The sequence below is a fragment of the Rhinopithecus bieti genome, unplaced genomic scaffold, assembly GCF_001698545.2.
Source record: "Rhinopithecus bieti isolate Rb0 unplaced genomic scaffold, ASM169854v2 scaffold_18620, whole genome shotgun sequence".
Lineage (NCBI taxonomy): Eukaryota > Metazoa > Chordata > Mammalia > Primates > Cercopithecidae > Rhinopithecus > Rhinopithecus bieti.
The window spans coordinates 708,689-729,505 of NW_016809631.1; the positions used below are offsets into that span (position 1 = coordinate 708,689).

General features: G+C 33.7%; 2 protein-coding genes across 11 annotated transcripts in view; one reads left to right on the forward strand and one right to left on the reverse strand.

Annotated features, from left to right (window-relative positions):
• FAM13C (family with sequence similarity 13 member C) overlaps positions 1–1,843 on the forward strand; it is a 147,008-nt gene extending 145,165 nt beyond the window's left edge. For all 9 annotated transcript variants that reach the window (XM_017889923.1, XM_017889920.1, XM_017889916.1 and 6 more), the window contains one exon: positions 227–1,843. In XM_017889923.1, the coding sequence (XP_017745412.1) occupies positions 227–350 (124 nt within the window). In that variant the 3' untranslated portion in view covers positions 351–1,843. The remainder of the gene's footprint in view (positions 1–226) is intronic.
• Positions 197–20,817, reverse strand: part of PHYHIPL (phytanoyl-CoA 2-hydroxylase interacting protein like) — a 73,910-nt gene continuing 53,289 nt past the window's right edge. Inside the window, exons 2-5 of one of the 2 annotated variants that reach the window (XM_017889927.1) lie at positions 13,340–13,536; positions 11,265–11,439; positions 9,241–9,358; positions 197–2,906 (exon numbers count right to left, since the gene is read on the reverse strand). In XM_017889927.1, the coding sequence (XP_017745416.1) occupies positions 2,372–2,906; positions 9,241–9,358; positions 11,265–11,439; positions 13,340–13,536 (1,025 nt within the window). In that variant the 3' untranslated portion in view covers positions 197–2,371. The remainder of the gene's footprint in view (positions 2,907–9,240; positions 9,359–11,264; positions 11,440–13,339; positions 13,537–20,817) is intronic. The other variant, XM_017889926.1, reaches the window with a different exon arrangement.

Consider the following 20,817-nt stretch of genomic DNA (forward strand, 5'->3'; position numbering starts at 1 on the left):
TTGCAAAACACTTATGACATTCAAGTTTTCAAAGGTTACTATTATTTAGAAGCTTAGTAACACATGGAAGAAGGAGTGAATGAAGGTGAAAGGGAAGGAAAAAAAGACATGATGCAAAAACCAAGTGGCAGCTGTTACAGTATATTTTCTCATGTATGAATTATAAAAGAATATTTAATAATTACTTGATCCATTGTGAACTAATAAATGTATTTTTGTTTTGCAGAAGTCCACAAAAGGAAGATAGGATACCAATGGCAGATGAGTATTATGAATATAAGCACATAAAAGCCAAACTGAGACTATTAGAGGTCCTCATCAGCAAGCAAGATGTGGCCAAAACTATTTGAGGTTCAGGAAATGTTATGATCACTTTCACCCATGATATAAAGTAAAGTTTATTTTCCTCTGCCATCCTTGCTAAGTAGTTTTGACACAATGAAAATGGAAGCACTTTAGTGGTAGTATTAGCTGTTTTCAAGAAGGAATAGCAAGTTTAATTACATACAAGGAGAAGGGATTTAAATGGGGGGAAGGATACAACAGGTAGCCATATAATTGGGAAAAAACTCAGTGTCCTCCATGCCAAGCAGAAAACTCATAGTCAATACAAGTATTTTTAAAAATGTCTAATATTTTATCAAATCTAAATAACATGGCTAGGATGCTTGTTAGGGAAAGTTTATTTAGTATCCAAAGATTGTTTATGTTGATGTATGGAAAATAGCATGATTTTTAAAAATCAATCAGAGGAGGAAAAGAAATTCTGCTTTTCAAGTAGGAAGGAATGTACCAAATGTACCTAGCAAGAAAGTAATTTATTTGAAACTTCTAATGGATTTTTGAGTGATAAAACATTTACTACCTTGTCCCTTAAGTCTGCTAGGCTCGCAGTACCCTAAAATAACCTAGATTGTGTTACTGCTATTTTTTTTATTTCTCTATAAAAATAACACATTATTTTATCTGTTATTTGAAATTTTACATTTCTGGTTACCAAAGTTCATTCTGATAGCATGTACTTTGTGAATTATTATCTTTGTCTATAACTGACAGATGTTTATATTAAAATAAAATATTGTATTAAAAATTTAAAATAGGTATTTTGGATAGATATGTGTCTGCAGTATATAATCTAATATGTCCATAGTATTATTGCTAATCTTTTTGTTTACTATAAGATGATATAACTATTTTTTCATTGGGAATATACATTTTTCTTAGTGTTCCAACATCTATACTTTGTAAAGTCAAAACATTTCCCTTGAGCTGTAGTTATTCTTCCTTCTGTACAAAATGAAAGGTTTGGAAATTGCCCTGATACCTTGAAAAAGAAGCCAGGATATTTATTTGCTTCATCAACTTTAGTGTATATCATTTTGTGTTATTTTATACTAAAACATGTTTATTATTTTCATTTTTGTAAAAGGAAGTAAAAGGCCAACATTTTCTCTCATGTACCAACCTTGTTTGTATTTCTATTTTCTGTAACGTTAAGTATGATGTTGAAGAAATTCACATTTTCTTATAGTTTGGATGGGAAGACTATTGACTATTTCAGAAACAGACTATTTCAGAGGCTTATTGTTTTCTCTGTATTTACCTAATATTTTATAACTTTTATGAATCAGAATAATGTCCTTCATACATTTGTTTAATTGAAGTCATCTACTTGTAACAGGACAGATACACAACTATTTGAGGTTTACAAATTACATCTTTGATAAGGGAAATGGTTTCGTGACATGTACACAATTGCTATTAAAATGTAACTCTATATATTCTATATGATTGTAAATATTTTATACAACAATACAAATAAAATATTTTTCTATTATATTTATTATGTTGAAACACAGTAGTTGTTTCCTGTTAGCTAATATAAATAACATAAATAACACTGTCAAACAAGAAGTTGGAAGTGCTGACAATTCTAGGCTTCAAGATTTAACTCATGCTGCAATTACACCCTTTCATGCGGTTTGGAGTTATCCCAATATTTGTTCAGTAGATTAAAATGAATGCATATTTAAACACCATTTATAAGCCATTATTGTGTACTTTGCTAAAGCGGTCTATATAACTGTTTTGTTATGTTTGGCATAAAGGAAACATAAAAACATTGCAGCATCTAGGCAATAAAGTGTCAGAAGGAGAACTTAGGGTATTTCATCATTGAAAGTAGTGGGAGGGGTAGGGAATAGGAAAACACTAAAATGGCTCTGAATGGAATTTGGAAAGTGGTAGTTCGTTTTTGGTGACAGTGGCATGTGCATGCTTCAGTGGAAAACATCTGGTGATGAAAATGGACAACAGGACCAATGCTCCTAATGGAGGAAAAGGGGCTGAGTAAGAATAAGAAAAGTGGGCATTAACGTCCAACACTGATATTACAGGTTTTGCAGCTGGGATCTTTCTTTGCATTTGCAGTAGACAAACTCATGAGCTGATGACCAGTGATTTCTGCCACGGTGCCCAGAGAAAGATCCACAGGGTCAGTGTAAATGACTTCTAAAATGACATCCTGGGCATGGTGGTAAACCAGTACCCCATCTTCTTCTGTACAGGTCAAAAATTTATTATCCTTAGAATTTAGTTGAGGAAGGCGCTGCTTACAAAATTCATCTCCTGGTGATCCCACAGGAGCAATAACAAGAATCACATAATGATAAGCAGTGTACATACAGTAGAAGTCCCCAAAGTATAAGTTAGTATTGGGGTTAAAAAGTTTTTCTGCGGCAATCTCAAACCTGTATCTTCCATAAGGTGAATCCTGGGGTGGCTTTCCAGTATTGAATTCAGTGCTGCAGCTGAAGAAGATGCCTTCTAATTTTCCACTGATAGGAGAGCCATGGCTACCACTGTTATCCTTGACAGAGGGCTGCATAGCATTCCCATGATGTTCTCTGCAAGAGGAAACAAGTGGTCACTGCTTAATACAATAGTGGTAAACCCACTGATTTATATATTTGAATAGCCTAAAAGTCAAACATCTACTGTTAAAGGCCTGAATACCCCTCTTACTATCAGAATAAGGGGACAGCATCTTTTGACATATTACCTATAGATGGCTGAATTCTAGCTTTGACTTTGAGGTAGAGATGATCTGCTACAAGCCTTGGAGACTTTGTATTAAATTAACATAATAATGTAAATTTCCTGACCAGAAAAATCAAACTGGAATTAGAAACCTTACTGGTAAAATCACACACACATTAGGTGCCAACTAGGTTTCAGAAGTGGCTTTCTGAAGAGAAAACTGAACTAAAGGTATTTGTTAGTTAAATATATTTAATGTTTCCTTAAAGCATGATAGATTTAGTCATAAAATGAGTGCTGTCCATTTATACTGGCACAAAAGTGTTTTGTTTTGGCTTTTTTTTTTTTTTTTTGAGACAGAGTCTCACTCTGTTGCCAGACTGGAGAGCAGTGGTGCAATCTCGGCTCACTGCAACCTCTGCCTCCCAGGTTCAAGCAATTCTCCTGCCTCAGCCTCCAGAGTAGCTGGGACTACAGGAATGTGCCATCATACCCAGCTAATTTTTGTACTTTTACTACAGAAAGGGTTTTACTATGTTGGCTGGGATGGTTTGATCTCTTGACCTTGTGATCCGCCCACCTTGGCCTCCCAAAGTGCTGGGATTACAGGCATGAGCCACCACACTCAGCCCTTGTTTTGGCTTTTTAACCCAAGGACAGTAATCAGGTTATTTCTCTGGCATTTTGCTTAAAATAGTGCTGGCTACTCCCCCTTTACCTCACCCCCAGATCCATTCATTCTCCACCACAGTCTTCCACTATGGCCTGGGACTCTATCACTCAGTTCCTTATCCCTTGGTCCCTTCCATTTCAGTTCTACCAATGTGAGGCACCAGCATATATAGAGTAGTAGGAGGTAAAGCTTTGGGTGTGTCTTCCTGTATTTCCTCCATGATTCTGGTTCTGGCAGGGCTGGGTTCTTCATAACTATGTATCTCTGACTGCTGCTACTGCTGGATGAATTCCTATTCCCTTTCATTCCCAAGAAGAGTAAAACTCTTCAACTCTTGCTAGTGCTAGTTCTTGGTTACTTTAGCATCCCCTGTTTGTTACCTTAACCCTGACTACACCTCTATGAGGGGTAGTTTTGTTAAATTCTCTCCAGAATTCCCCAAGTGTGCCTTTTTTTTTTTCCTGGGTCCTTGACCAGCATGACTTGGGAAGCAAAGTTCAAGCTACTACTCAAGTAAGGGAAAGTTCCCCCAGTCAACATGCTTCTTAAAGAGTTTATGGGTCAGTGAAATGCCTGGATCAGCCTCTGAATTTAGCAGCAATGGGTCTCGAATTCTACCACCTGAAAACCACCTAGGGAGTTTATTAAAAATGCAAATTCAAGGAAAGACCAAAAAATTGTCACAGTTAAGAGAATAAGGAAACACAACAAATAAATGTAGTGTGTTATCCTGGATGTGACCTATACTTTTACTTGTACTGTTCTTTTTTTCTTTCTGCTGTTCCAACATTCCTTCTTTTATTATTTCCTTCCTTCCTGTTTCAGAAACTTCCTTTAGGATAGAGATGCTGTTGACAAATCCCCTTAGTTTTCCTTCATCTGAGCATATCTTAATTCCCTTTTATTATTGAAGGATATTTTCACTGGATATAGGATTCTCAGTTGACAGTGCTCTTTCAGCATTTGAAAATATTATGTCACTTTCTTTTGGCCTAGGTAGTTTCTGATGATGATGTCATTCAAATTGTTTTATTTTTCCTTATACAGTGGTGTCTTATATCTCACCACTTTCAATGTTCCCCCCACCCCCTGCCCCCACTTTGGCCTGCAGTTTTCAGTTTGTAACGTATCTTGGCATGGATTTCTTTGGGTTTATCCCATTTAGGGTTTTCTCAGCTTGAATCTGTATGTTTATGTTATTTGGCAAATTTGGGAACATTTTGGCTATTATTTCTATGAATACTTTTTCAGCCCCACCCTCTTTCTCCTTTCCTTCTTGACTTTAACGTCATGAATATTAGATCTGCTATAGTCTCACATGTCTAATAAGACTGATATTTTTTTTCAGTGAGTTTTGTCTCTGTTGTTCAATTTGGGTAATTTCTATTCTATCTTCAAGTTTACTGATTTTTTTCTCTTTGTCCTCTTGAATCTGCTGTGGAATCCATGGAGTCTATTCAGCTTTTGACTTCACTTACTGTGTTTTTATGTTCCAAAATTTTCATTTAATTCTTTGTATCTTCTATTTCTTTGCTGCTTCTGTTTTTATCTGTTTTAAGTGTATTAGTGTGTGCTTGTTGAACCATTTTTAGGGTGGCTGCTTAAATATTTTGTTAGATAATTCCAAGATCTGCATTATTTTCGTTTTGGTATCTTTGATCATCTTTTCTCATTCAGGTTAAGATTTTCCTGGTTCTTGGTATGATACATGAGTTCCATTTGTATCCTGGGCATTTTAAGTTTTATGTTATTATATTTTGGATCAGATTTAAATCTAGTATTTTAGCAGGCCTCCTCTTGACTATCTACCAGTGGGTGAAGAGTATGGGGTAGTCACTTCATTGATGTCAGATGGGGATAAAAGTCCAGGTTTCCTACTCAGTCTCCAGTGACACAGGGTAGGGAGGGGGGTCAGTTACTACTTGGAGGAGGTAGGAGTTTCGGCTCCCACCAGGCCTGTGTTAACATAGTCTAGGTCAGAGAGAGAAGGGGTGTCTCATTACTACTTGACATGTGGCTTCACATACTATGAGGGCAAGCCTCGTTTTCTTTGGGCAGTGGTGGAAAGTCTGGGCTCCCTATTCAGGCTTCTCTGATACCACCCTAGCAGAGGATGGAGGGAGAAGGATGACCTCTTACAGATGTAAAAGGATAGAGGTCTAGGTTCCCCACTTAGCGTTGGCTGGTACATGAGGGACTACAGTTTTTTTTTTTTTTTTTCCTATACTGTTTGCCTGGGGTATGGTGGTTATTGTCTAAAAGGTTTCTGTATTCCAAGATGTCTCAGTCTCTTTCCTGATCCTGTGGGTAAAGAGAATAGACTTTCTGGTGTTCTTTATTTCTTTTTTGTCTGTGCTCATTGGCACAGACAAAAGAGGTATCTTTGTATCCCATTAACACTGAAGTGCTCAATAATCTGTTTCTTGAATGAATGAGTAAATAATAGATAAATGTGGAAGAAATAGGGAAAAGAGTATCTACTCCAACCTTTCCCCGTTCAAAATGTCTCTCCTTTGTTACATTCTCATTAACAAAATCCAAATATCTATATATGTCTCCTACATAGATCTATAAGTTCAATTACATGAAATAATAAGAGCAACATATATATGAACAGAAAATGTGTACTAGGACCTGCACTTTGAGGATATACAATCTGACACCAGAGGTAGAGGAATTCCCACACATGTCAACCAATCTCAGTGAATTCCGGAAACCCTTCAGATATTAAAGGAGTTTTTTAAGGACAATTAGGCTACCTAGTGAATATGAACACGGGGAAAGAGAGAAAGTGATGTTTTCATTGGGAGTACCGGAAAGCAATATTCATTTAGGAATTCATTTCTAGAGGAAGAGGTCAAAATGAGTTCATTCCTTATGGACTGAATAAGAATTTATCCAGTTTTTCATAATTTAAAATGGATTATAAACTTTGGAAAGTTTATCCAGTAATTTAAATTTTCCTTTCTGTTCAAGCATTCTGAATAACAAGATGATATTTAAAATGGATTTTAATCAAGGAAATGTGTCTTAATTAGAGTTAATGACAAAAAAAAAATCAACATCCATGAAATCAATGTCTACTACTTTTAATAAGGCTTCTTAAAAAAGCAATGTCGAAAATTATACCACACTGTGGAAAGTATATTTATTTATACGTACTGCACCAAGACATATTTTACATGGCTTTTATAACTATCATTACGGAAAACTTAACAAAGGTAAATTTTCTTGTTAGTAAACACAGCTTTCATACTTGTAGCTGGGAGTAAAATCATGCAATATACACAATAATTATCCATTTTCTAGGCACTCTGTCTTTTTTTTTTTTTTTCTTGGAAGCATTTTTGAAAACAGATGAAGCAAACTTTAGATCACTAAAGGACCTAAAAACAAAGGCCAGCTCCCATTCAAGGGACTGAGAAAAATCACAGAGAAATACTGCCCTCCAGTGGCCACCTAAAATAGATATTGGCAATGTACTAGGAATATAAACCTAAAATCAAAGATGTAATTATTCCTTTGATGTATTTCTTACCAAAGACAACAGAAATATGGAGGGTTTTTTTTTTTTTTCAAATTTTATACATAACAAATACAGACAGTTCCTGACTTATGATAGTTCGGTTTACAATTGTTTGACTTTATGATGGTGTGAAAATGATGCATATTCAGTAGAAACTGTACTTTGAATGTTGATCTTTTCAACACTTTTTTTTTTTTTATAAAATAGGCTTTCTGTTAGATAATTTTGCTCAATTGTGGGCTAACGTAAGTGATCTGAAAGTGTTTAAGGAGGCTAGGCTAAGCTATGATGTTTTGTAGGTTAGGTGTATTAAATGCATTTTCAACTTACAATGCGTTTAATGGGACAAAACCCCACCGTAAGTCAAGGAGCATCTGTATAAAGAAACACCTTCCTTGCTGAGTCTATATGGTCATTGTCAATCCACAATTGACAAGCACAATAATTTATGTTATATGTATCAGTCTGTACACTCTAAATTAGGTGAACAGTATCTACCAGGAATTATATGGACTCTAGAGAACATACCAATAGAGAAAATGAAGGACTAAACTCTGTGTTTATAAGATATTCAAACAAATGGCAGGAATATTTTTTTCACCATCAAAATATATAAAAATATATTCTATTGCTAAGTACTTAATTTGAAGAACACAGATGCCTATGTGTGTTCTTCTCTCTCTCATTCCTGTTGCATTTTCCACAGCTTGAAGCTGATTTAAATCTGGAACCATGATCTTCATTTAAGAGAAACGAGAGAAGTATGAAAGAAACAAATACAAAGAACAACAAAGTTTCCTAAATACTTTTCATACATAGTTCTGTCAACTTAAGAATCCTTTAGAGTCTGAAGTGAGGCTTTTAAAATGATAAATTATAGGGAATGTTGTGTAATAAGTTTTACAACCTATATACCATTTGCCATTTTAAAAGCCTCAGTCTCACTAAAGCTTTTAAAACACAAACACACATCTGGGTATTTATTCTCTTCAAATTTTCTTCTACAAACATGAAAGTGCTGTTAGTATAAAAACTACCTGCAGGATAGAGTTCTTTTAACTTCTCAGGAACTGCTTCCAGGTATAAACATAGGCTATCTTAGAAATTTTAGTAAAATCACTAGAATTTAAAAGTAAACAAAGGAGATTATCCTCATGATAATTAATTCAAGATAACAGCTGGTATGTTTTGGCTGTGTCCCCACCTAAATCTCATCTTGAATTGTAACTCCTACAATTCCCACATGTCATGGAAGGAACCCGGTGGGAGTTGATTGAATTATGGGGAGGGGAGATCTTTCCCGTGCTGTTCTCATGATAGTGAATGAGTCTCATGAGATCTGATGGTATTAAAAAGGGGAGGAGTTTCCCTGCACAAGCTCTCTTTTTGCCTGCTGCTATCCATGTAAGGTGTGACTTGCTTCTCCTTGCCTTCCACCATGATTGTGAGGCCTCTCCAGCCATGTGGAACTGTAAGTCCAATAAACTTCTTTCTTTTGTAAATTACCCAATCTTGGGTGTATTTTATCAGCAGCCTGAAAAACACACTAATACAACAGCTAAAAGACTTCTACTTAGGTAGAAGTCTGCGAATCCCACCTGATTCACCATAATATTTCATGAAATAGTCACTCTTTTATCCTTTCGTTTTCAATGTCTTAAAAGACCCACAAAAGAGGAAAAAATTAGTAGTCAGTATGAAGTAGACAGCAGGACGAGTGTGTACATGAAATGCTCATCGATCTAAATACCACAGGTTTAAGATCCTCTAGTCAAATGGGCAGGAATTGGTATCACAAATGGTTATGGAAAGGAATCTAAGTGAAAGAGAAAAAAATCTCATGATCTTTTCTACTTAATTTTCTGGAAAATAAAATTCCGTATAGTTATTTTGAAAAGAAATCTAGAACTGCTATTTGACAGAACTAGAGTCAAGGGAAACCTGAGCCTAAAATCTGAAACTATATTTAGTAAAACAAATCACTATATATTTTGAATCTTACCGAACATAGTCAAAATATTCTTTGTGCTGATTACGATAAAAAACAGAAAACTTAAGCATGCGTCCTGCAATCACTTCAGCCTTCTCCAACAATTGTGTTAGATGAACTTTTGAATAGTCTGGAAAAAAATCAAAAAGGTTTGTTATTAAAAATTTTTCACCAAAAGTACCAAATATATACTTAATAAATTGAAGATTATTAAAATTCATCTTTAGGGAATTCAACTTAATAAATAGGAAATTCCATTTAAAAAAGAAAATATTCATTGTCTGTGTGGCACATTTTCTTTCTACAAAACATTTTGTTACGGTTTATGGTTGCTTCTAGAATACCTTTGCCTGCATTTTTCCATTTTTTTGAAATTAGAGATACTGAAATAATTAAGTTAAATAACTTTTCATAATCCAAGTAATATCCATTAGCACCATACTAGCTTTTCTTCAACCAGCTGATAAACTGAATAAAACAAGCTTATAATCTGCAACCAACAGAAAAGTTGGACAGCAAAAATAATAATGAGTACATAAGACTTGGGTACACAAGATGCTTGAAACTCTAAGGCATCTGTCAAAGTAATCTGATTTTTTTTAACCCACTTTTTGTTTTGGAAGTTGTTTGAGAATTGCTGTCTAACTTCTATACCAGAAACTAGGGAAATATTTTGGCCTGTAAAGATTAGTAACAATTTCCAAACAGAAGCAACCTAGTTAAATTGCTCATGGCAACATAGTTTGTTTACTCGCTGCTTCATTGGCTCAATAAACAGTTACTGAGATTAGAACATACGATGTAAAAGGTACTATGCAAAATTAGATGATCAAGTTAAAAGATAAAAAAAGATATTACTATTCCTTGCAAAGAACTGTAATCTAAGAGAAGAGATAAATATATGTACAATAATGATTTATTATGGTAAGTATTAGCATTTTAAGATTGGGATAAGCACAGGGTTTTAAACCCTGTCATAGACTAGAAAAGAAGTAGATTAGCCTGTAGCATTCTATTTTATTTTATTACCAATACATTGTATAGTGCCTAGCTCACAGTATGGGCTTAATTAATGTTGAATGAATTCAATGTTCAGATTAAAAGTCAACTTATACAAAATAGCTTTATCAAAACTTAGAGTCAAGGTTATTGATAAAGCTTATGTGAAAAGTCTGTAAATTACTCTGATAAACAAGAGCTTTGAACAGGTTAAGCTCCTTGCAGATTCAGCCTCTCTAACAGGAGGAAACAAAGTTTCTTTCTAAAAGACAAAAGGAAAGGATGACAGGAGTACTCAGGCAGAGATATCTTTGTATCCCATTAACACTGAAGTGCTCAATAAATGACTGTTTCTTGAATGAATGAGTAAACAATAGATACATGAGTGAGATGAATGGTAAATGTTTCCAATCTAGTGGAATATTAAGGTTCAGTTCCACATCAAACCTCCCAAAACAATGGCTTTGAGGTACTTTCTAGTGAAGCAAAGACACACATATGTATACAGGACACTAGTTTAGATGCAGATTTTCTTAAGGTCTTTTAGTACTCCAGTGAAAAATCTAGTAACATTTCTGCTAGGGACAGTCACTGAGATCTGCCTCCATTCACCTGAATTAGAAAAGGATTTTTCTAGTTTCTGTCTTTCAGTATTGGTGAAAAAAAAAAAGAAAAAAAAAAAAAAAAAAAGAAAAGAAAAGAAAGCTCTGTCTTCTCTCAAAATGAAGCTAAAAAAATATGCTGAGTATATTTTCAAGCTGCATACCTTTTTATTTGCACAGTTTTCATCTTGAAAAAATCAAACTATGGATATAGAAAAAAAGTGATTTGAAGCCATTACTCAGATTTTTCTGAGAACTTCAGCTTCCTCCAATCAATACAACATTGTTTATTCTGTTACACAATTGCTACTGACAATGCAAAAAATGACCAATGTCATATATATCACCTGCAATTACAAAAAAGAAATATTTTTCTATAATTAGCTTTCCCAAAACAATTAACTTTTTTTCTGTATTTGTACCTAGTTCTCTTACCTGCAGTGCAGAATTCTATAATTTCACTCCATTCAGACACAACATAATCACCATCAACTTGTTTTGAGGCAGTCTGCACTGCTACCGTATATTCAGTTCTTGGGCTTAAAAACCAGTGTCCACGGACAGTCATAGGCAAGGGAACAGCTTTTGCCACCAATTTTGTGGGAACATCCTAGGAATGAAAGAAGGAAGAGAGGGAGAAAAATGAGAGGAGACAGAGAGGGAGGAAGGAAGTGAAGAAGGAAGAAAAGGGAGAAGAGAGGAAGGAGGGAAGAGAGAAGGAGGGAAGGTACAAGGGAAGGAGGGAGGGAAGGAAGGAGGGGAAAGGAGGAAGTTAATTTAGTAGTATAACTTTAATCAACTGTAAACAATGGAGAAGAATTTATTAAATTCCTGACTGACAATAGAATTTTCTGCTTAAAGATACTTAACAATTATTATATTTAAATCTCTTATTTGCCATATGCAAAAAACCAAGAACCAACTTTATCAAGAGACAAGCTTGACGTCATACAGTTTGTTAATAACACAAATGTACTTGGATTCCAGTTGTCTTGATTTCTAATATGGTGTTCCTTTCTGTACACTATATGCTCCTCAAAATGCAACATTCTCATACTAAATGACAAAACTTTAAAAAACAGAGACATAAAAGATAAAGTTCAACAGTATTAAAATATTATATTTGGTTAACTTATACTATCCAATAATTTTACTAAAGCTGCCCATTACTTGATATTTGACATGTTAAAGGAGAAAACACTAAAATATGAATTTTACTTCACTTTCATTCAAGTATAGAGTCTATGTGTCTTTCCAAGGATATGGTATTCCAAGTGGAGACTGAAGAAAAAGGGTCAAATCTTGAACAATTCATCATTTAATATTTGAAATTTAAGATTTCAAAGCTATATAAACAAGGCAAATGTCAGCAAAGAGAATATCCATCACTAGAAAGCATAATCAGAATTGGAACTCAGAAAAAATAATGACTGCTCAATCTTGCTCCCTCTTTCACACTTATCTGTAGTATGTATGATCCTCACTTATCTTTAATATGTATAATTGCACATCTAATAAAAGCAATATTTCTAGATAAGTTAAGAAAGTTCCAAAGTATCTACCAAGTTAAAACTTGATATCAATATTAAGGTATTGATACTGATTTTCATCACTGGTGAAAACACTGCAACATAAGAAGGAATGCTTAAAGCAGATAACTGTTATTTTCTCTATAGATACTTCTGGAGAGAGAGCTATATCAGAAAAGATATATGATATGTGAATAAATATCAGAGAAGTGTTATATGTCTAAAACATTTAAAAGTTAATAATTTTCATTCTCAAAACTAAAAGCAAAAGATAAAATTTTCATTATCAAAACAAAAGACAAAAGCAAAAGACAGCAGACTATCTAAGGCAATTTTAGCCCTAAAGTGTTTTAAAATACCTTGAAGTTTATAAATTGCATCAGATTCCTTGTTTGGCAGTTAAAGAAAAAAATGTGTGCTTCAGGGGAAAACTATGCATTGCCTATAGCACCCTCTTCTGGCTGTCAGTCTCTGTTACGGAAGCCATTTTACAATTCTGTAATTTGTAGAAACTAATAACAATTCAGTTTTTCTTGTCTAAATACATACAAATAAATTATGTTCAGTGGAGGACAACTCTCCTCTTCACCCCTCCTATCAGGACTTCCATACCAGTTTATACCTGGATCTACAAATAAGTCTTTTCTTTGGATTACCCTTTGAACTGGTTATAACACGTCATTGGTTTCCTCATTAATGAGTTAAATAAAATCTTTAACATAAATTAATTTTTACATCTAGATGACAGTCATGATTTTACCTTTTTTTTGAAAATTATCTTCTAACAATAAGCATGGCATTTCATTTTCTTACAAAACTTATTAGAATGATAGGGTTTTAAAGTTACATATAATTTTTATTTTTTTCCAAGTCAAATACATCACATAAGCCATTAATAGAATATTACTCGTTCTTTTAAAATGTCCTCATACTTAGAAAGTTTTAAGATGCAAATGAGCATGAGTATTTGTTAGACTTTACCTTGTGTTTAAATTTATTGGAGTTCTTGTTCTCTTTCTTGTTGAGGTCAATAAAATAGTGTGTAATGCGATCCTTTGATTTTGAATCCATTTCCCATGAAATCTTGAATGAGTCACACGTTATATTGCTTATTTTGATGTTATGTGGTACAGGAAGTTCTTCCATCTCTGCTATGCCACTGTCTTGTGATTTGTTCCCTGCAAGAAAACAATGCACAGGAAGTTAATTTCCAATTAATGGATTTTCCAGTTTGCAAGGTCTTTAGCTATGTACATATTTCTGAAATCACTTCGTTAGTTCTGAGATTTCATTTTGTTCATGAAGTAATTTGAGTTTTAATGTTAGTAAAGAACGTTTGTAAGGTCATATTACCAATAAAAAGTAGAGATGACTTAGTCCTTATCATCTTTACATTTTCCCTTTACTTTCCCAATTTGTTTTCACAGAGTGAACACAAAAACACTGACACTCTAGTTTTCTAATCTATGACATGTTAGTTTTATACGGTTAGGATCCCTCTAAAAAGCCTCAAGAGCCTATTTTCTATATGACCAATCAATTTTGCTCTAAAGTAATATCAGATGTTTTAAGCCAGATAATTTCATAGAAATGTTGATAATGAAAGGGTCCATCCAAACGAAGGAAATATTTCTTTAAAAGTCCATGGCCTAGCAGTAACAGTCTATAAAAATTCCCCCTCCTCTTTCATTTTGGAAGCATTATATAGAGAAACAGCATGTAATGGTTTTACTACATATACAAATAATACTGAAGACCATTCACTTACAAGTTGCTATCTCAAGGATAACTCTAGAAATCTTTTATCTGTGGAATCTTGACTTTAATTTTGAGAGCTGAAACAACAAATAAGGCTAAAAAAAAAAGATGATTGCCATAGTGATTGATATTAAAATCCCAAAGAATTTATATGACACCTAGTTACTTTAAAGATTATCTCTACACTTCCACTTAGAGAAAATGCTAACAATTTGGCTGACAGTATAGAGCAGGATTTGACGGATCATAGGACAAAAAGAAAATACAGACATGCCAAGTTTGTTTTATATATAGGAAAGACATACTAGAATCAAATTTTACTCAATTTTTTTCTACATTCCCTTTCCCCAGGCCAACATAATGTTCAATGCCTCAAAAGAGAAAAAAATTTTATTCAAATAAGAAAAAATGTTAGGCCATAAATCAACTACTTAAGTTGTTCCCTAACATAATAAAATATTCAACAAAAAAAAAACAGTGAATGTCACTTTGTGGCAATACTTTCCATTTCCAGATTAGATTGTTCTCTCCTCCCCTACATTTCCATAACAGTCATTGATATAAACCTTTTGATAATTCCCAACTTCATTAAATCTTTGACCCATGTTGTCTCATCTCAACCTGCATTGTAGCCAGAGGAACTCAAAGGCAATCAAAAACTAATTTCAAAATAAGTTATTTAATTTTACTTCTTGAACAATACTTTTAAAAATCCTTCTTTCTTCTCCTATGTACTTTCTTCACAGTCCCGTTTCTCCACATTGCCTCTCCACAAAACTTCCGAAAAAACGACTTCACCTTTAGTTTCCTCCCCATCAGGTTGCATAGAATCCCCAAATTACTTCTAGCTTAAAGCTTTTCAAAAGTTAAGAGCAGGAAAGAAATCAAGTGAAATCCTTATAATGGCCTTGGGAAAGGGAAAGGCAAAAAACACTCAAAACCACAGCAATTAGTAATTTTATACTATTTTGAAAAGCTTACATTTCAACCCATTAGTCTGTGCCACTTGTCTTTAAACATCAGTAATAGCAATAAAAAATGTTCTGAACTCTGATAGTAGAAATTTTTATAGAACTCATCTGCATTATAACTATGTCCATATAATTTCACAACTGAGTGAAAAAATACAATTGTTATTTAGGATCATGTAGATAAAAATAAAGCTATTTTGCATTTGATTCAATTTAATGGAAACATAACTTCAATACAGTAACACTATCTAAGATACCATTAATAGTTTTTGCATTTAAACTTCCACTATTGTTATCTTCTTCAACCTTAAAGTCACAAATGATTATTTCACAGAACATAATACTTCGTTTTTTGGATTTTTCCTTCTGATTGTTAAAATTCAAGAGAAAAAAATGTTACTTTTATTATAAGTGAAAACCTTTGCTCAAATTATATTTTCCCATTGGGAACAATATAAAGCTCAAGCCTAGAAATGATTTGTTATATTAAAATCTTCATTTTCAAGCTACTCATCACAAAACCACTAGATTAACAAAACCACTAGATTAACTTTTATGCAACTTTCTTACTTGGGTAGGCCAAGTAAAAAATTTAATGTAAATAAATCTTACAAGTTTACATGTAACTTTCTTCTTCTTCCTCACTCTCTGTGAATCAATTTTTAACTGACTCAGATTTTGAGATAAGTGACAGAAGACAATAATTCTGTCTCTAAAAACTGATGAAAAAACAGTTATCCACATGACACTAATAATAATCAGTTACCAGACAGTACTATCTCAGTTCTGTCAATCAATCATACTTGCCAAAGTAGCTTCCTTTCCTTAGTAAGACTTCATCTTACAGACAATTCTAGCTACATATCTCTACTTTACATGCCAAATGGTTCTAACATCTATGGCTACACTGTGGATTGGTACAACTGAATGCAGAATGAATGTACTTTTGTTTCATGTACTTTTGTTTATCTACAACATGAAAGTTGCTTTTGAGAACAAACATTTCAAAAGCAGTTTCTAATGACAGCAACTATTGAAATGCAAGCTGAAAACACTCCAAATTACACTAATAATACTTTATATATACAGCTCTTTTCTCATTGAGCTTGTTATCTTATAAAAGAATGATCAGATTTTTGTTAAAAAACAGCTTTATTGAGATATAATTCATATACCATATAATTCATTCATTCAAAGTATACAATTCAATGGTTTTTGGTAGATTCAAACTTGCGCATCCACCCATACAAGCAATTAAGAACACTTTCTTTATCCCAGAATAAAACCCCACCTAAGTCATCATCCCTCCCACTCTGCCCACACATACACATGTGACCCCCTCCCTTCAGCTCTAGACAATCACAAATCTATTTTCTGTCTCCATAGATTTGCCTATTTTGTACATTGATATTAAATGGTATCATACAATATGTGGTCTTTTGTGACTGGCTTCTTCACATAGCAAAAGGTTTTCAAGCTTCATCCATGTTGTACCAGTACTTCACTTCTTTTTATTGCAGCACAATATTCCACTGTATGCATACACCATTCATCAGCTGATAGACACTGGGTTGTTTCCACTTTGGGGCTATTATAAATAATGCTACCATGAACATTTGTGAACAATTTTTGTGCTAACATGTATTTCCATTTCTCTTAGGTGTATACCTAAGAGTGGAATTGCTGTGTCATATAATAATTTATATGTTTAACTTACTTAGGAACTGCCAGACTTTTCCAAATTAGCTATACATTTCACATTCCCATTAGCAGTGTATGAAGGTTCCAATTCTTCACATCCTTGCCAACATTTAACATTTAATATTATCTATCTTTTTTTTTTATTGAAAAAGGTATCATAGCAGTTGTGTAGTGGTATCTCACTGTGGTTGTAATTTGCATTTCCCTGATAGCTAATGGTGTTGGAAATCTTTTCACGTGTTTATTGGTTATTTGTATACCTTCTTTGGAGAAATGTTTATTCAGATTCATTGCCCCTTTTTAAAAATTTAGTTGTCTTTTTTTATTACTGAGTTGTAATGGTCCTTTACCATCTAGATACAAGTCTATTATCAGATATATGATTTGCAAAAATGTTCTCTCATTCTGTGGTTTGTCTCTTTTCTTTTTTAAAGCACAAAAAATAATTTTGGCCAAGTCCAATTTATCTATTTTTCTTTTGTTGCTCATGCTTTTGGGGTCATATTTTAAGAAAACACTGCTTAACCCAAGGTCATGAAGATTTATTTTCTTCTAAGGGTATTATAGTTTTAATTCTTACATTTAAGTCTTTGATCCATTCTGAGGTAATTTTGTATATGGTGTGAGGTAGGGGTCCAACTTCATTCTTTTTCATATGGATATATTGCTATCTCAGCACTATTGAAAAGATTATTCTTTTCTTATTTAATTGCCTTGGCACCCTTGCCAAAATCAACTGGTCATAAATATATGGTCTATTTCTACACTCTCAATTCTATTCTACGGATCTTGATCCCCAACTCCAGTACTGCACCAACTTGATTACTGCAGCATTGTAGTACATTCTGAAGTCAAGAAAGGTGAATCCTTCAACTTTGTTCATCTTTTCAAGACCTTTTTGGCTATTCTGGGTCCCCTGAATTTCCATATGAATTTTAGAATCAGCTTATCAGTTTCTGCAAAGAAGTTAGATGGGATTTTGCTAAGGTTTGAATTGAATCTATAAATAAATTTGGGGGTATTTTCATCTTAATAATATTGTCTTCCAATCTATGGAACATGAGGTGTCTTACCATTTATTTAGGTCTTCTTTAGTTTCTTTCAACATGATCTGTTCTTACATGCCCAAAATAAGCAAGAGTGTTTAAGGAGAAAGTAAATCCACATTATCAATGAAGAGATCACTGTAGATTAATTCGCTTTTAAATGTCTATTGTGGAAGTTTACAAGCATACATCAAGTAGACAAAATAATGCAATGAATCTCCATGTACCTATCACCCAACTTTAAAACACATTGACATTTTGCCACTTTTGTTTCATTTATTTACCATCTGGTTTTGAATTCATTCACCTTTTCTTAGATAAATTTTATTTTGATGGAATTTCAGACTTACAAAAAAGTGGTAAAACTAGTACTAAGAGCTCCCATATACTCTTTACCCAGATTCTTTACTTGTTAACATTTTACTGAATTTGCTTTATTATCTTCTCTGTCTCTCCCCCTGCCACCTTTCTCTCCACACATACACACACACATTTACTTCAGAATCATTTGAGAGTAAACTGCCCACAAGATGGCCCTTTATTCCTAAACACTAAATTGTATATTTTATTAGATATTCTCTTACACAACCCAAGTATAATGATTAAAATCAGAAAATTACTATTGCCCTATCATCTAATCTATAGACCTCATATTTCAGTATTTGTTTTTTAAAAAAATCTGCATAGCAGCAAAAACAAAGTCCCAAAACAGGTTGCTATTGGGCCATCATGTCTCTTTTAATCTGGAATAGTTCTTCAGTCTGTTTGTCTTCCATATTTGAAAATAATTTTGTAGAATATTCCTCCATTTGGGTTTGTCTGATGTTTCCTAATCATTGAGATTTTTCTCTTTTTTTTGGCAGAAATACTGTAGACATAATGTTGTATATGTGATAATTGGTTTGTTCCATTACTGGTAAAGTTATATGTTTATCACTTGGCTAAGTTAGTGTCTACAAGGTTTCTCTATTTTCCCTTTTAATTAATCAGCATTTTGTGGGGAGATATTTTGAAACTATGTAAATGTCTAGTTTCACATCAAACTTTACCCCACTAATTTTAGTATCTGCTGATGATTCTTCCCTGAATCAATTACAAATTTGCCAAATGGTGATTTTCTGTCACACCATCTACATTTATTACTTGTGGTGCCCTATAAGGAAGAACTTCTCCATTGTTTATAACACTAGACTCTCAGGTATCCTATTATTCAATGTGGGTTATAATGTGGGTTTGAATGTTTGTGTCTCCTTCAAAATTCATGTTGAAACTTAATCCCCAATGCAATAGCATTAAGAGGTGGAGTCTTTAGGTAGTAATTAGGTCATGAGGGGTCCTCCTTTGTGAATGGGATTAAGGCCTTCATAAAAGAGTCTTCAAACACAGGTTAGCCCTTTTGCCCTTCCAACTTCTGCCATGTAAGGACACAGTGTTCATCCCCTCTCTGGAGGATGCAGCAGCATGGTGCCATCTTGAAGCAGACAGCAGCCCCCATACACAAAATCTGCTCACATTTTGACCCTGGACTTCCCAACCTTTGGAACTGTGAGAAATAAATGCCTATTATTTATATATTACTCAGTTTCAGGTGTGTTTTTATAGCAGCACAAATGAATTAAGACAGTCTGTTACTATTAGTTATTTTGTTGCTTAACTTGACTCACATTTGGCCAAAATAAGCCCTTCAAGCTGGTTCCTTTTGGCATGTCCCCGTCATTATTTGAGTACTTTCTTACTTTCTTCTATTAACAAGGTGTTTCAGGCTTCTTTTATAGTTTCATACCCAAGCCTTGCAATCAGCCATTCCTCTGAGGAGCTAAGGCTCATTTTGGTAGAGGATAGCATTTGAGACTAAGATCTGAGTATTAGGCTTGCTCATTACTGTTAGAGTGTCATTACTTCTAGGGTCTCTCAATGGCTACAAGAGATAGGAAATACATGCATATGTGTGCATACTCATATCTATATTTCTACACTTATATATAACAACACCATAGGTTTATACTGATACATCCAATTCTAATCCAACATCACAGGGTTCATTCCAGTTTTCCTCTTTACCATCTCTACAATCACAGGTTAAGTATACCTTATCCGAAATGCTTGGGACCAGAAGTGTTACAAATACCAATTTTTGTTCCGAGTTTGGAATATTTGCATTTTTAGGAATGCCAATCTGAAATCTGAAATCTGAAATCTGAAAGCCTCCAATGAGTATTTCCTTTGAGTGTCATGTCAGCACTCAAAAGTTTTGGATTTTGGAGCATTTCAGGTTTTAGATTTTCAAATTAGAGATACTCAACTGGTACTTCAACAGTGAGAAACCTGGCTCTCATTATTTATATTTACTTATTTGCTCAATATAGCATACACTGAAGCAGTTTCCGCATTGCTGATTCATTCCACTATGGAAAACCTATTAACCAGTTCAACATTTCCTTACATTTCCTTTTGTATTTGGTCTGAGAGTTTCAAAACACTATTTTCAAAAATTACTTGAAAACTTTACCTAAAAAACTAAAAGGTAATTTTACCTAAAAGTGTTGAACTTTAGTTAAGAATATGCATGCTGAATTAGTTTTTGGTGTCTACTACTTTGAAATGGATCAAATGGATAAGTTAGGTGGATAGATGAATATGTGTACATTAAATCATAAAGTGTCAATTGAAGTAGTGTAGACTATACAATTCCCTCAACTTTTCTGTTTGAAAGTTTCCTAATATTAGTCAAAAATAAAATATAATGGCAAAATCTATTTTTTTTTGCCTTCAATATGATTATGTTATTCATAGGGAATGTAGTTTATCTGCTTTATTTTGAATATAAAAGCAATTAATATGGTTCCAAAAAACTACACACAAAATACTTAAGTATCACCTTCCTATGTTTCCTGTTTCCACCCAGCTCCTGAAGATAACTGATATAACATTAAGAGTTAGACGGTCAAATCAGGCTTATGGGTATCAGAAATATATAGTACCA